At 39.7% G+C, this 16708-nt stretch overlaps 2 protein-coding genes across 3 annotated transcripts; one reads left to right on the top strand and one right to left on the bottom strand.

The window, feature by feature from the left end:
* The first annotated feature begins 513 nt into the window (after nt 1–513).
* On the top strand, nt 514–5871 carry LOC104454121 (mRNA cap guanine-N7 methyltransferase 2). 2 transcript variants are annotated; one of them, XM_010068866.3, is made up of 11 exons: nt 514–753; nt 892–970; nt 1095–1189; nt 1447–1518; nt 1638–1747; nt 2868–2990; nt 3078–3170; nt 3471–3539; nt 3644–3732; nt 4493–4609; nt 5481–5617. In XM_010068866.3, coding segments are annotated over exons 1-11 (951 nt in total). In that variant the 5' UTR covers nt 514–651; the 3' UTR covers nt 5483–5617. The 2 variants fall into 2 exon arrangements, with proteins under 2 accessions (XP_010067168.1, XP_010067165.1); XM_010068863.3 differs by having other exon boundaries at nt 522–753; nt 4493–4590; nt 5481–5871.
* A 2284-nt stretch (nt 5872–8155) lies between these two features.
* LOC104454120 (pyruvate kinase 1, cytosolic) lies at nt 8156–14808 on the bottom strand. Its single transcript, XM_039317318.1, has 16 exons — nt 14590–14808; nt 13788–13884; nt 13201–13298; nt 12847–13002; nt 12296–12373; nt 11973–12104; nt 11403–11483; nt 11138–11209; nt 10914–11003; nt 10658–10802; nt 10385–10473; nt 9629–9724; nt 9408–9475; nt 9147–9246; nt 8663–8722; nt 8156–8482 (listed from the first exon to the last, which is right to left on the bottom strand). The coding sequence occupies exons 1-16, from the start codon at nt 14791–14793 to the stop codon at nt 8330–8332; spliced, it is 1719 nt and encodes a 572-aa protein (XP_039173252.1). The 5' UTR covers nt 14794–14808; the 3' UTR covers nt 8156–8329.
* Between the last annotated feature and the right edge of the window lie 1900 nt (nt 14809–16708).

Genomic DNA, 16708 nt, shown 5'->3' with positions numbered 1-16708 from the left:
AAATTGGAGATTTGTATTTCCTTTATTTGATTAATTGCTAATTTATTAGACGAAAATATATTTGACAAGTTCGTTTTGGAATGAGAAGAAGGTGTTCGATAATACCGTGTAAAGTTGCTTTTTCCTTTTTGCATCAAAAAAATAGATTACCAATTTTTGTTATATTCTACTTCTATCCTTCTGAAAAGATTCTTTTTATTTTTCGTGTAAGTGCGATCTTACTATTATTACTCTACGGAAATCATATCATTAATTGCTATGTAAACTTAAATCACTAAAGTTTTTATGTCAATTTCGAGTAGTTCTTACCGACAATTTTTCTTGATTTCGTGTATAGATCTTTGAAGGACAAAAGATGCGTTCATTCATATCTATGTAAGTTTTTCTTTTTTTGATTTGTATATTATATATCTACATAAGTTAAAAGGGTGAAAAATACACATAATTTCTATATAAGGACGAAATTGAACAAAATAACTCCGAGCAGGGGCAGAAGTATAAACATCATTTTTTTACACTCGAGTCCCTATATACTCTTTCCTCCTTCACTCCATTCGCCCTCTCTCTCGCGATCTCCATCTCCATCGAAGCAGACGAGACGGAGCTGGGAGTTTGCTTCTGCTCTGCAATTCCTGTCGGGGGAATCGCGAGATGAGCCAGGCGGCGATTCCGAGGCCCGACTTGACTCACCACCGCCTCCACGAGTTCGCCCGGAACGCCCTCATCAAGATCTTCGTCCATCCCTACGCCACGGTAACACCTTCCGTCACCCCGTGTCCACGCCGCGAATCGGCGGCCGTACGCCGCGCGCGCTCGCTCGCTTCTTCCGAGTCTGACGTTGTCTCTCTCTCTCTCTTGCTTGCTTGCTTATCTTTCTGATGACGTTTCAAGGTGTGCGAGCTGTATTGCGGAGGTGGGCTCGAGGCGGAGAGGTGGGAAGAGGCTCAGATCGGTCACTACATCGGAATCGGTAATTCGTCCGTGCTTGGTCATTCTCTTGTCGTGGGGAGGCTTGCCTTGCATGGATGGATGTGATGTCGTGTTTACAGTGAGTGGCGTTGAGCAAGTTTGAATTTTTTTTTTTTTTTTGGCAGATGTCACTTCGTCTGGAATAAGCGAAAAGAGAGAAGCTTGGGAGAGCTTGAGGAAAGCTTACACGACGGACTTCTACGAGCTCGACCCTTGCACGGTGAGCTCTCCGCTTGCATCAATTTTCTTGCTTGCCCATCATTAGATGATTCTGCTCGTGTGCTCATCATGCTTGGAGTGGCGGCTTGCTCCGACAGCAGCTTTCTCGTCAACTAGCTTTATGAGTCGATGGGTTTTGTTGTGCGGGAGAGAGCGCTATGTCATAACCAACATTTGGGCGTCTCCCTCTCATAATCTTGTAGTGACATGTTTGGCCATTATCACTGATTTCGTCGGGCTGGTATCTGTTTTGGGCAGGAAGATTTGGAAGCGCATTTGCAAGAGAAGATGAACCAAGCAGATTTGGTTTGCTGCTTGCAGCACTTGCAGGTTGAGAGTTAAATTCAGCACCTTTTAGTTAAACACTGACTTTGGTCGTGTTTCTGATTTCTAGCCCTTCTTTCTGTTTTTATGTGGGATAAGTGGTCAAGTGAAAATTGCTTCTGCAGCTATGTTTCGAGAGCGAGGACAAAGTGAGGAAACTGTTGCATAATGTATCGTCTCTGCTAAAGCCGGGGGGTTATTTTTTCGGTATTACTCCTGACTCATCCACCATATGGTATGAAATAACAATCTGTTAAAGATTCTTGTTTCGATTTGCTTCCTGCACCGGCTGTTCTATTTCTTTAATTCCCATTGTAGCATTGTTTAATGTTCTTTCTATGTATGATACTTTGTGTTACTTGTTAATATTTAATGTCGAAATTTCTGTTAATTGGTTTCATTGGCTACGTCGTTCTTTCCCAAAGAAATGTCCTTTGTCAAATCAGTTGAATAAGTAAATGATTACACTGTATTAATGTTCTTATGCAGATTTTGTGTAACATCTGGCTAACATAGTAGGGGGAAATTTGCTTTCTAATGAGAAGTAAGATGCTTGTTATGCGCGTCTTTAAATGTATAGATATATGCCCTTCTTTTATTGGTTGTTGATCTTTTTCCCATATTCTTTGAGCTTCTACAAAAGATTCTTATGATGATCGAACCATACATGGCTGCCAAATTGGAAAGCTATTTTGGCAGCTAGAGATTTTGTATCTAAATGGATCTAAGCCTTCTTGGATCTCCACACATCAAAGAACTGTTAAATGCATACATTGGTGCATGGCAACCTTCTCGTAGACTATTTGACCAATTTCCAAGTTTGTAAGTAGGGCTCTGCAGCTTTCTAGCCAGGACAAAACTAGAGCTCTGCAGCTTCCCTTCCGTCTCAGTGCCTTGCACAGCTTCCCCATTCTGCCTCATCTCTTTGTTCACTTAAAAAGTTCTTCGGGAACATAGTTACTTCTTTGGGAGGACTACATGTTTGCCTCTATGTTTAGCATTATTCCATGAGATTAAGAATTCTTAAATTCTCATCCACATCATAAGAAGTTCGCCTCAGCTTTCCGATAAACCAGAAGTTTTAAAAGGAAACCCGTTATTTGCTGTTCTGCTTCTTGCTACTGTTATCTAGTCGATGGAGATGAATGTTCCTTCTTGTAGCTATGTTATTTTCACTGCCACTAATGAGCGCCGGGCTCTTATCTTCAAGTGACATTCTTGTCAGCTGATATGACCAATATGAAAAATGCTGCATCATAGTTCTCTGTACATTCAGAAGAGGATTCGGTGCCTTTTTTTATTTTACCCTTGAGAGATATATTGCATGTGAAATATAAGAGTGGCGAACTATACAGGGCAAAATATCAGAAGAATGTTGAAGCATACCACAACAGAAGTGGTAGTATGAAGCCTGGCATTGTTCCTAATTGCATTCGGTCTGAGAGCTACATGATCACCTTTGAAGGAGAGGAAGAGAAGTATGAATAAGTCTCTGATAGTTGCCATGTTGATTATTACATGCTGTTGAACTTACACTGATGATTTGATGTATTGCCTCTTTCCAGGTTTCCATCATTTGGGAAAAGGTACCAGCTTAAACTAGCTGGTGATATGCCTGCTGAAACCCATTGCTTGGTTCACTTTCCAAGCTTGATCAGGTAAAGATAATTGCCATAAGTTTAGGTTCTCTATTTCATCTTCATTACATCACAGGAGACTCCTGGCCTTTTGGACATTCTAAATGTGCATTATGTTGCAATCATTTGGTTTCAGCTGGAATGAGGTGCTTATAAATAGACTACTACTGAGTTTGAGCCATCCTAAGTGCTTATGTGATGATGATGTTAAAAAATGCTTCTCTTTTTAATTCTTAGTCTGAATAATTGTAGCCAACATCTGTGGGATTTTTGTTTATTGTTGGTAAGAATCTATGGAAGTTTCTAATGCAATTTCATCAGATTGGCTAGGGAAGCTGGTCTGGAGTATGTGGAGATTCAAAACCTGACAGAGTTTTATGATGATAACAAGTACGAGCTTTTTGTGATTATCTGGGTGAAGACATTTTATGATTTCTTGAACAGTTGCTTTTGTATAAATCCTGATATTCTGTTGTTTTACACATGGTCCAAAGAGCAATCTTTGCAGGGATGTTAATGGGTTATGGTGCAAGCGTTGTGGATCCTAGAGGAAGGCTTCTACCTCGCTCCTACGATGTGCTAGGTGAACTGCAATCTCTTTCCATTGTGGTGCCAATCCCATTCATCCGACTCACTTTTTCTTAATTTGGTCTATGAAGTTCGCAGAAAACAAACCCTAACAAAACAGACTCTTGACTGACCCAAAAAAAAAAAAAAAAAAAAAAACAGAAAGAAAACAAAAACAAATCAGACTCTGAGTTGGTTAATAGGGGTCTTATTAGTGTGGCCATTCATTTCATATATGACGATTTGCATTTTTGTAGATACTGTTGATCAAATGTTACATATTTTTGGGACTGACCATGCATTTTTTTCCCTTGCTTCTTGAGCTATGCAAGGATCCACAAGGCATGTGCATTCCTAAAACACAGACCCAAACACAGACACGGACACTCAAATTTTAAGCAATGTTCCATTTCGTCACCCAAAATATTGGCATATCATGGATGGCTTCAGCCTGCCAGGGTGCCTTGCAAGTTTGCAAGTCTCAATCCCATGTCTATATTTTGAAAAATAAGAGCTAAATGCTGGGTCCAGAGTAGAACCTCAGGATACAGAAATTGTACTTCTGAGTAGAATTACTTGCTCTCTTCTGTTGATATAAACAACAACGTGGTCAGCAATACCAGTAGTCGTTAACAGTTTTTGTTTGTAGCTGTGTTATTTGATGTCCAACAGTCTTCTAGGTTCAAGTGATTCAGCAAAATGATTATTTGCATAAGACAGATATTGGACTGAGCACCAATGCATCCAGTAAGTAAGAGTGCATTTCCTTTCTGCAGGTTTATACACTATGTTTATCTTTCAGAAGCCTGACCCGGATGCTGCGCCCCCACTTACAACCCCCTTATTGGTGGAAAGTAATCACCATGAAGAGGAGGCAAGTTTTTTAATTCTATGTAAGAAAATCTAACTCAAGCTATCAAGGGGGATCAATCCTTATGCAAGGACTGCAATTGCTTGAAAAATATAAGGAAAAGAAAATATGCCTCACCTAGCTGCATTGCAAAAGTAACACATGGTTCATTTTTTTGGCTGTGTCCTGGAGGTAATCTACCATGGAACCCTTTCTCATTTTGCTTCGTAAGAAAATATGACTACTGTTGAGACCCTAGCGTACTACTGAGGAAAAACTTAAAGATTTCGAACTAGATGAAGGAAGGGAACACGCCATCTTTGCCATCTTCCACCTAGCCCAACAGTCTTGGTGCCTGAGCCATGCAATGTAACTCAGCGACAAACGATCCAAATTTGGACTTCCCATTGCCAGCCATTCTCATGAACTTGTTTTCGTTTTACTCGACCTCATAAGGGGATCAAGAATTGATTATGCCATTTTACTGACGGATGGCTTGCACAAGTCTTGAAAGCTATCTTTCAAGCTTCTCTTAAGCACCTAGCGTGACACTGAAAAGACAAACTATTGGATAGAAGACCTCAGATATTTTGTCAGTCATTTTCTAATCCATATTTGTACACCATTTACGCTTGTGAGTACTAATTTCAGCCATCACCACCGACGGTCAAGTATCATTTCTCCGTTTTTATTAGGAAGAGGTCGGTGTTCTTATGATTTATAACCTCCACCATAACAAAGCACAATCTAGGTTCTTTCATCCTATTTTTCTCACCTATCTTTTGATGAGTGGCATCAAGTGCTGTCGGCTTGAGGAGTGTGACAAATAGAATCTGGTTACACGAGCTTGTCTTCTATTCCAGTAATAACGTGAATTCACGGTTCTGTTGCATGGTTTTGCTTTGATGTTTCAGAGAGAGTGGACCGAATGGACCGACTGGAGAGAGGAAGAAACCATTGTTTCTTCAGAGCCACCTGCTGGACTCGGCAAGATAACGGAACAGAAAGGAATATTAGGTCCAGGCCCTGCAGAGTTACGTTTCCCGGAAGCACTTTAACCTTTAACCCACTTTAACCTGATGAACTGTGGAGGGATGTTCAGAGTAGGCGCTTGTAGATAAAAGTATTTTGTCATGTACCCTTCATGCGTTTGATTGCTAGTTAGACTTCTATCCGATTGCTCAGCGCTTGTGCAAGACAAAACACATCTCAGTGATCCAAAGGAGAGAGAAGTATTTAGGGCCAGTTCGTTTTGTGGAGACGTTCTTGGAAAATGTTTTTTCAAGAAGTCATTTTTTAGGGAAATGTAGAAGTGGAAAATATTTTCTGTTGTTTGGTAAGGAAAAATTGTTTCATGCATACTTTTTCAATAATTTTTTATTATTTTATTTTTAAATATAATTTTTAATTTTTTTATATTTTTAAAATTGACTTTTAAAAATATTTAAATTTTTAATTTTCTTTTCTTTGTTTTTGTCTTCTTCCTAGGCCAGCAGTTGTGGTTGGTGATTGGCTGAAAGCTCGAGTTTCCCGCTTGTGCTCATTGATCTGGCGAGTCTTAGGCTGATCGAGATTGATGAGCCATGAGTGGACTCGTTAAGGTCTCAAGCTTGCAGCCCACTAGATCGGCGACCTAGAGCCTAGAGCCCTAGCTCGCCATTGATTGGGTGAGCGGTGAGCTAGGGCTTGAGCTTGTTGTTGATCGAGTGAGGGACAAGCAAGGGCTTGAGCGAAGCTCAAAGCCCTAGCTTGTCGCTGATCGGGCAAGTGGCAAGCCTCAAGCTTGTGTCACGAGCCGATCGATTGGGATTGTGACTGTGCGCGACTCAGGTACTTTTGGATCGCCTAAGCCAAGCTTTGCTCGATCGAAAGGAGTTTTATATTACTGAAATGATTGGATGGATACAAATTTACTGAAATGATTGGATGGATACAAATGAGGGGGAGAACACTCTTCTTATACTAGGGCTCTCATATTACATCCGTTAATTGGCTTTTTATCCTAACGAGATTTTTATCCAAACGAGATCGCACTGATATATCTACCAACTATCGACCAACATTAATGGCTAGAGATTTTTAGAATTTGGCGTAATGACCGTATCGCCCACCTTGGAAAGTTCTGGAAGAAGTCTTGCTAGGAATCTTAGGCTGCGTTTGGTAGTCCGGATTTGAGTTTGGATAGGATAATTTGTTATCCTATCCAATGTTTGGGAATGTCCACCGGATCGGACAAACTCGGATACATCCGGATAAAATGCCGGATAAAAAATAAAAATCCGGGGAGGGGGTGGGATAAGCCCGGATTGGATAAGAATTTTTTTAAGGAAAGAAAGAACTTAACAAAAAGAGAAGATATCATAAGTATCTCACGTCAAATGGATGCCTCCGTCTCTCCGATTCATTGTCAGTCCCTCTTCTTCCACTTCTTCTCCCATCTTCGCATCTCGCCATTTTCAATGGTGGCCACAATTCCTAGATCTAGGGATTTTCCATGGCATTTAATTAATTGAATTTTCTATTTTTTAATTTTATAATTTAATTGAATATCATATTTATTTTTTAATCTTATCCCGAAGTGCGCCAAACACTTGATAGGATTAGATATGTCCGCCTTATTATCCAGAGGATTTAATATCCTACTTTATCCTATCCTATCCCGATTATTATCCCGACGACCAAACGTAGCCTTAGCTATCGCGATCGCAGGAGGTCCTTCGCGGCAAGACATGGCCTTTTAGCTTCCGAAACCTCTTGGTTGTGACACTTGCTTGAGGTCGGCAAGCTTGAGATTTGTTTGTGGCTGGACATTGGTCACTAATGACATTAATGAACGGCAACTAGCCAAGATAAAAGTGAAAAAAGAAAAAAGAGAAAAAAGAAAAGGAGTTAAAAATTCGATTTTAAAAAAAAATTAAAAAAAAGATGAAAAGGTTAACATAGATGTGAAATAATTGAAATTGAGTGAGGAAAAATGTTGAAAATATTTTCCTTTCTTAAAAATGAAAAACATTTTTCCATATCTTAGAAGACTTCACTCTTCAAGTAAAGTGTTTTTCTTAATTAATTTATTTTCCGTGAAACGAACATAGAAAAATTCAGAAAATATTTTCTTTTTTTAAATTATTTTTCATAAAACGAATAGTCTTAATCTTATGAATTTGACTGATCAAATTTCAGTCAGGTGCCTTTTACTGTATATTTATCGTTCTACTCATACCTTGTTTCGCCGAAAGATTAAAAAAACTAAACCAGCAAGTACGCGTACTTTCTGCAGGATTTTGGGCATGTCCATCTCTAGTCAAGCTGAAAAACATCATGTCAATTAGGAGAATTACTCTTGTAATATACTGACTCGCCCTTTCCCCCATACATTCTTGTTTGCATCAATAGCTCCAGCAGGCCATAGCAATGATGAGCCCAGGGTCGCGAGTTACAGGATCAGTATATCAATTCGATCCTATAGTTATGAACAGAGGGCACTTTGATCCTACTCTACATCATGTCCAATTCAAGCAAATGACATTTTGCTGAGTGTAGGGGGACAATAGCGTTAAATTTCGTGAACGTCGAAGGTGGTAAGAGAGAAGAACACAAGTCATTATCTCATAAAGCATGGGCTTGCATATAGGCCACGATCCATATCGGTACTATATTTGAAAAATGTGTTCCTCCCTCTCTCTCTATATGTAATAACATTAGATTAAACAAAAAGCCCGAAAGGAGCAGAGGGAAAAGATCCAGTTAAGAAAAGGGGGCGATTCTAATCGTCAAGCTCAATGATCTTGACCACAGAGGCATCGCCAACTTTTTGACAGACAACTACACGATCATGAGGCTTTATAAGACCTGATGCCTTCCCATGGTCCAGAGCCACCTTCAAAATTGTTTCATTCGTCCCACTTGTGGACTCGGCCTACAAAAAGATGGAAATGTTATAGGCTACATTTTGTAGACAATTGAACTGTCTATCGTACACATGCAATGTTTTACACGCCTAGACTAATGAGAGAGGACCAGGAATTGTTTTGTAACACAGTTTAATAGTCTTTTAAAGCAGGAGATACTAAAGCCGGCAAAGGACTCGGAAACTTACAGGATGTCGAGGATCAGCGAGCATGGGAAATAGGCCTCGGACAACAAGAGATTGCCTTGCCTGCATCATAAAATTGTAAAGGAAATTGCAAAGAAATGAATGTCAAGTCTCGTACAAACAGGATGTCGAATAGAAATGAAGATGCCTGCAAGACAAGAATACACTTTAAACCAGTCTCCTGTTGCTCACAAAAGTGACAGGTCTCCTTGACGTTCTAAATTGGTACATCTCCATGGGAAAAATTTACAAGGATGACTATAGAAACCAACATTTGCAACAACTTAAAGGCAAACCAACACAGCTAAAACCGTCCTCCATATGCACAATTTTTCAGAGTCAACAATTACTAATGGGGGAAGAGATAAGAAGCGTTGTGTCTGGTTGCTTTCAGTTGTGTATGCACGACCACTTGACAAATTTTAGGGATACAGATCTTCCATAATGCAGGCTCATATATCAATTAAGTTAAGACTGTGGTCCCTACCTCGAAGGCACCGCTAAAAGTCCATCGCAGTTGATTTGTCTTGAGCTGAGGAACGACCACAGAGATCACTGGCATTGTGGGCCTATACTTTGCAAGTAGCCTAAAAAACACCCAAAAAAAGAGAGGAGCTCATTAGGCTCTTATGGAAAATCTCATGGACCTGAAGCTGCTGTCCATGACAAGAATGAAAAAAGGATATCTAGACAGGACTAGGCATATCTACAAGCATACGTAAGTTAATAAATGTGCAGAAAAATTAACCTCGCAGCTCTTCCTGAAGAAGTGAAGCATATAATTACTGAGGCCTTCACCTTGATGGCAGCACGCACCTACATCACATGAAGAATATAATCAGATAGTCTGTGCTTTGTATAAACTGCTACAAGAACAATCCCCTGTGAGCAGTCGAATATGGGAGAGCTCTCAGAATTTGATACACGAAAGAAATAAAATGAAACAATTCAGAGGATAAGAGGACGTACTGCAGAGGAAGCAATGGATTCTAAGTGGCTCATTGGCTCTCCCACATATTTGACAGTCTTCTTGAAATACAAATCTTGATTGAAGACCTTCTCTGCCTATAGCATCAAACAGACAAAGTGAAGAAACCATGTCAATAGTTCTGGCAAGTACAAGTGGCCTAGGTTTGGTTTCACAATAGAGGTGATTGTGGTGATTGGCGCCAAAATTATTCCCAAGGTTCAACATGTGAACAAGGCTTGGAATGAAACAATATAATGGGAATTTTCGCCTTTAATACCCCATGTAGAGCCATTATGCCACCCTTTTTCTGAAGACTTAAAAGAATAACTTAATCAATGCATCTGAATATGCTCAGTGGTTTTTATTGATGGCAATACCATCAGAATGATATACACGCTTGAGGCCTCAGAGCATTGCATACTCCAACATTTGTTCCATTCAGTCATGCATGAATCACCAGGGTTGACCCAAAAGTTCACTTTATAGGGTGGCTAGGATTTGCACACCAACAAAAAAGCCATTGTTTAAACATTACAAATTTCTTTGCTTTAATAGATCCGCAAAACTTCTACATATCAATTCTCCGAATTACCTCAGAAGCATAGATAGTTATTATAGGTTGGATAAGTCGATATAACTCTGGTATTCCAACTGAGCACTATACTAAAAGAGCGGAGAAGAGTGTTTAAATAGCTTTGAATGACATTCCCATGCATATAATCAACTTTGCTGTTCCAATTGAATGGGTAACTGACCTCAGCACAGATCTTTCCGACAATTGAAATGGTCTCAACAGGGTATAATCCTCGCAGTGTCTCCGCACCAAGAAGAATAGCATCACTTCCTGAAGCAACAAAGAAATAATCAGAGAACTTAAGAGTGACGATATATGCATGGTACAACTAATGCTGTACATTTTCACTTGGGTAAAGAAAATGGAAGAGCAAAGGAGGAAGAGTTCAAAAAGTGGTAAAAATCTGGCAGCGGTTTCTAGAAGCAATGATTCTAAATTAATGACCAGAAATTACCATCCAAAATGGCATTGGCAACATCAGTCGCTTCAGCACGGGTAGGCCTCAGGTTATCAGTCATGCTGTCAACAACACGAGTGACGACCGCCGGCTTCCCAGCCATGTTACACTTGTAAACAGCGGCCTTCTGAAAGAGAAATACCTGGATCAACGTAAAAACTGTTAGTAGATTTATGGACGATGTGCATTAGAAAGAAACCATTTTTATTTCCATGAAATAATCCAAGTGTGCTAAAATGGGAAGTGTAATCACCTTCTCTGGTGGTAGATCAATCCCTAAATTTCCACGAGATATTATGATGCCATCAGCTTCTTGGAGGATCTCATCAAAGTGATTTAGACCCTATGTTATCAGGAAAAATCAAGTTATGCACAATCAGACAAACAGATATTCTACAAAATCCCATTGGGCCAGGTCATTTCGGAGCAAGCAGATCATTTATGACGAAAAGGAGGAGAAGTTTCTAAGTTAGTCACCTCAACGTTCTCTATCTTAGCAAAAATCTGAGTCTGACGGAGCTCACCCAATTTAGACAGGAACTCACGAGCCTGCAGGACAACATCACAAGCCAAGGTAGTTTGAGATTAACATAGGTATAATGATGACACTGATGGAAAATTACCAAAGAACAAATCCAAAACCAGTATGACAAGTACATTGAACAGTAAATAATTTTATCAATGATAAGTTTGACAGAAATGAAATTTGTCTAGATCAGCTTCCAAGTAGATGAGTCCTTACATGACGAATATCTTCAGCATGTCGAGTATATGAAAGCGAGAGAAAGTCTATGTTGTTCCGGACACCCCATGTGCTAATAACCTGAAATTTTTCAATGAGAAACCAGCAGAGCAATTTCACAAGACACTATAAGAGCAATACCATGAAGACATCTGCTTGGTTGGCCCTAAATAAAGCATCAGGGTAAACAATACCTTCCCTGAATTTGGGGCAGCCAGGGATGGAGGTAGGGAAGGAGGAGAGGAGGAATATAAAATTCACTAATAGACAGATAAATAAGAAGTACAAATGATAAATCCGGACTTATGTGAGAATGGCCGCTAGCATGCACATCTCTTCTTGAGAGCCATGAGGAAGAGAAATGCAACATTGAAAACTATGTACATAAGCATGGGATAATTGCCATGGAAGTCAAATAAATGCAGAGAAGCAATTGCCTATTTCCCTAAAATGCATGACAAGTACTGATTATTATTTTTTCTTCACCAAAAAGTCATTTTGCTCCAAGTAGTGTTGGCAGTACACTCAAAAGATGACATTGATCTTCTAACTTCAACAAGAATAATTTACCTTCTTATCATCATCAGTAAGTGTAGGCAAATCTATGCGAATTTGAGAGACATGGAGAGTGTATAGAGACCCTGACAACACAGCAGAGTTCTTCACGAGGCAAACCACATCTTCACCATTGACCTCTGTGACCTGTGTAGGAAGATAAAATATTTTAAGTAGGTAATAACAGTTAATTTAGTTAAGGCAAGATAAACAGCGAGATCTGAAATACAGGTAATGTGAGACCCCTAATTGTTGAGTATGTCATAACATATCTATGAACTGGGAAAATGGAATTATTCTTAGCCACAATAAATCACTGCACTCGACCACCACTTTACCTCTAACCACACAGAAGTGGTTTCACTTCCTGTGAATAGATACTGGCCAATAAATATAGTGTCTCCCTTCTTCACTGCCTGAAATGATACAAGTTCAGTTTAGCAAGGTGATGACAAATAAAAGTACCTTTGCCAGAAATCAACAGTAGTATAATGAGAATATCAGGGTATATCGTGTTTATCAATGGACATAGCAGTAGGCTATCTTTATTCAATGGGATAAAAGCACTTGATGTGGTAAAATTAAAGCACCATCACTTCCACTAATAAAGAAATACAGCAACCAGCATTACATCCATAGATAAGAGACTGAATGGATGATAGCTAAAGTGAGTTGCAATGGAGATAGAATTAAGCCTTCTTTTTCTAGGTGGGATCGGTACATGGATCTGAAATTATGATCCACTGAGGAAAAAGTTAATTTTGTCATAACAGTCTCAATTTGCATTATGGATCACGATTGGATCAGGTTTGCAGGAGTCAAGTTACATGAATGGCTACAATTCTCTCCAACCAAGCCACACAGAAAGCACATGAAGAAAGCTGCTAACCTTTGAGAGTCCACTGAAGTTGATTGGTAATAGATTTGAAGTGGCTTCTTTGTCTTGATCTGGTGTTAGGACGAGTAATGTATCTGCCTCAAGGGGAATGGGACCCTCTGTTTTATTCACTACCTGCAACTCTGGGCCGATTGTATCGAGCATAACCTATGACAGAGAACAAGACCAATCGACAAATTAAGCTAAAATTTGCGAGGAATCAGAAAGCACTCAACATGTTCATGCCTATTCATTAAAGCACTGCATGTGGATGAACAAGAAAACCCTCACATCAAGCGCACGGTCAATGTCAACCTTCTAAGAACTTCACTGATTCAGCTTTGAATGAGATAAATGAGAACTTACTGCACATAGCTTTTTTGTGCTTTTAACAGCTGCCTTCATATTTTCCAATGTTTCTTGGTGGAATTCAGCATCGCCCCAGGAGAAATCAAATCGTGCCACTGTTCCAGATTACAACACTAATTAAATAAAACTACATGTAGGGTATTTATTTACTTGATTGAGTTGGAATCCATTATGTTAAACACACAATTGTTTCCATAAAAAGCCTTGTTATATAAAACTAACAGAATCAAAGGTAGAACTCCCTCATTAAAGATAATCGAGAATCAAGGCCCAAATAAAGTGATGTAATTAGATTATCAAGTTATCTTACATATGCTGATGTCTGCTTAGAGGTTCCTATTAAAAGAACCTCTGTGAATATGTTGTTTGTCAGAATCAGACTTGATACTAAACCTCAACATTCCCAATCTATTCCTTCCATAGTGTGCTAAACATCATACGCCAAAAGGCTTTGGGTAACTCATACATATATACAAACTAAATTTTGAAGATCATTGGCAGATGGCCAAAGTGTTCCTCTCTATACAAAAATAAAAAATAAAAATGCAGTAAAATTACTCAAAGCATGATGGATTGAAAAATACCAGACATTCCAGCATTCAAGCAGCGAGAGATTATATCAGCTGATCGTGATTTTGGACCGAGAGTCCCCACTATCTTCGTCATTGCAGGAAAGAATGTCTGCCACATTCAAGACCACATTAAATTAACATGAGAACTCTAGTTATTCATTTCTATAAACAGCTCGATAAAAATCCTCAGAATCGCAAGTACTTCCACATAAACCAAGTTCACACCCATTAACTTTTCTCAAAGATTCCACTCAACTAGTCTAAATAACAGGAATCTGCCCCCAACATGAAATCATGCATCTCGATCGAGCCCCCTCGGTACTAGCATATAAGTGCATGAAATCTTTCCAAACAACGCATCCACCTCTATATACACCGTCGCCTCCGTTCCGTTTTCGTCCCAACGGCAATCAACACTTCAAACCAAAACCGAACTATCACAAAACCTGCATCAGACCGTATAACTAAACCACAAATCAAAGTCGGAGAATCGATCTCGCAAAAAATCCAAACCGCCACCTTTTCTACCGGCGCATGAAATTTCTGATGCGCCTCATGTCGAATCCAAACCTCCCCCACAGTCAAAAACAGTAGCAACAAAAAAAAAAAAAATCTCAAAAACCAGGCCCTACAACCCCGCCAATGCGGCTCCGAAACCACCAAGCCAAAACGCAATCGGAGGTCGAGACGGAAAGACAGCCGCTCCCTCTCTCGGAAAAAAGCAAGAAAACGCGAAGCGGACGCAGCTCGGAGGCAACAAAACTATCGGAAAACGCTCCACAGTCCACTCTCTCAGTCCGGCGAGTATACTCACCGGCTTCGACGGCTCCAGGATCGAAGCCATCCTTATAGGCTCCTCGAGAAGCAAGTTGTTGGCCTGCATTTTCTCCCCGGCTGTCTTCTCCGGTGGCGGCAAGGGGGATCGGCGGCGGCGAAGCGGCGGAGGATGATCGGAGATGAAGGCCGAAGCTTTGTTCGCGTGTGATCGCGCGCACTCTTCGAATGGAACTGCCACCATGATCGCCGATCGCGTACGTTATAAAAGGTAGGCTCATCAATTATTATTATTTTTTTATTATTTTTGGCGTACGATATATCGTCGATTTGTTAATGGCTAGTGGCGGTGGAGGGGAGGGCACGTGCGGATCGACGTCTCACGGGGCGAAACGTGTCGTGCCGTGAGTAGGGGGTTGGGAAATCGTGGGGCTGCGCCGCTGGCTTTTTACCGATGGCGCCCTGCCGCCGTCCGATGCGGCTTTGACGGGTTTGAATCCTGACCGTGGAAGCGGAGCCCACCGGTACGCAAACGGTGGCTGGTTTTGGAATTTGGCGGGTTTGGTTTTCTCTTGCCCGAAGAAACGGTTTTGAGCCTTTCGACAATGACTATTGCTGGATTCTCGCTTTATTCTTGTCCGAGAAGAATAGCGAAATGATTTAGGACAGCTTTCGATGTTTTCCGCCCTGGGAATAGGACCGAACATAAAGAACCCGTCAAGAAGAACGTGGTACTCTAAGAAATGAACCAAAAAAAAAAAAAAAAAAATATATATATAAAATTTCAAATCAAATCATGTCTACTACAATACAAATTCCAAAAACTTTTCAAACCCTAAACTTGCTTATTGTGATACAAATACCTTAACTTTGTTTACACAAGACATATATACCTTTTATTTAATTTCATAGAGTGTATATATGTTATGTATGTACAGGTTTAGGTGACACAAAAAAAGTTGAGGGTATTCATATCACGGTAGATAAATTTAGGATTTTTGATAATACAAGAAAAGTCTTGGGAATTTGTGTTATAATGGGCATATTTTGAAATTTTTTGTAGTAATGATCCAAATAAAAATTTAAGAGAGGATCACATATAAAGTAATTAGATATTTGCTCAAATTGAGGTAAAGTCATTCCGAACACGATGAAACAAAAAAAGGACAAATGTTTCTAGCACGGAAATTACATGTTCCTCCTAGGATGATAAAACTCCTAACTTTTCTAGATGTATTTTGTCAAGACGCTATATGGGCCTTCTAGAACACACGCGTAACTCTACCCATGATTTGGTTCCATCCCACGCCCATTGCTAGAAAAGATACTTCGTGCGTAATCACCATTCAATTTTTTTTTTCCGAAGTACTTAGTTTGCCATTTCTAACCCACCATCTTGCTTACCAGCACACTGAAAATGAAAAAATATATATTTTTAAATATATTTGACCAAAAATTCGTTAATAAAATTCTTTTTATTCTATCGACGACCAAATTGAAATACAATAGGAAAGTTTATTCCTCTCGATTAACGCCCAAAGTCGAGTCAAGAAAGGGGAAAATGGAGACAGTTCGTACTGATTATGAATGAGAATCCGACAAGGTCCTTTTGAAAGGTGGATTCAGCATCCGTTTTCATCATTTCATGGTTTATTCCACGGATTATCCGGAGAGCTCGGGTAAAAGGTCCATTTTCCCACTTGTGTGCTGGAAAACCATGTCCGGAATTCGGTTGGATCATCGGACCGGCCCAGGGATTTGTGGCTCCGCTTTTGAGGGGGGCCGAAAACGGTGGTCCATTTCCACGTGCCATGTCGTCCTTGCATGGCAAGATTTAGACAGTTGCTCACTCGAATAGTCCGCCTCAATCATACTACATTTCTATTCCCTTCCAAGTTGCTTTTTTTTTTTTAACAGTTAATATTACAAGAAACTCTAAATTAATAAATTTTATAATAAATTTATTTCAAATTAATTTTTTCATTATAAAAATCTCAAATTAGTGTATTCTTAATAAATTTACCCTTAATTACTTTTCGTTTAATTTTACAATTGAATTATCCAGGTTGAATGACATGTAATAGTTAAGTTCACTGATACCATCAGCCGTGGTGGCTCAAGTTGGGTAGGCTCCTGTGATCATTTCGCCCAAAGGAGAG

This window comes from Eucalyptus grandis, chromosome 7, assembly GCF_016545825.1.
Source record: "Eucalyptus grandis isolate ANBG69807.140 chromosome 7, ASM1654582v1, whole genome shotgun sequence".
NCBI lineage: Eukaryota > Viridiplantae > Streptophyta > Magnoliopsida > Myrtales > Myrtaceae > Eucalyptus > Eucalyptus grandis.
Note: the sequence above shows the minus strand (reverse complement) of the source record. Positions and strands in the feature narration are given on the sequence as shown.

Excerpts from the sequence above, each read along its gene's own strand:
- LOC104454121 (XM_010068863.3), top strand. The coding sequence starts at position 652 with ATGAGCCAGGCGGCGATTCCGAGGCCCGACTTGACTCACCACCGCCTC. Across the intron at positions 1,519-1,637 it reads GCTGCTTGCAGCACTTGCAG|CTATGTTTCGAGAGCGAGGA; the intron begins GTTGAGAGTTAA and ends TTGCTTCTGCAG. Across the intron at positions 4,591-5,480 it reads GTAATCACCATGAAGAGGAG|AGAGAGTGGACCGAATGGAC; the intron begins GCAAGTTTTTTA and ends TTGATGTTTCAG.
- LOC104454120 (XM_039317318.1), bottom strand. The coding sequence starts at position 14,793 with ATGGTGGCAGTTCCATTCGAAGAGTGCGCGCGATCACACGCGAACAAA. Across the intron at positions 10,474-10,657 it reads TGCCAATGCCATTTTGGATG|GAAGTGATGCTATTCTTCTT; the intron begins GTAATTTCTGGT and ends TTGTTGCTTCAG. Across the intron at positions 8,723-9,146 it reads CTTTTAGCGGTGCCTTCGAG|GCAAGGCAATCTCTTGTTGT; the intron begins GTAGGGACCACA and ends TTTATGATGCAG.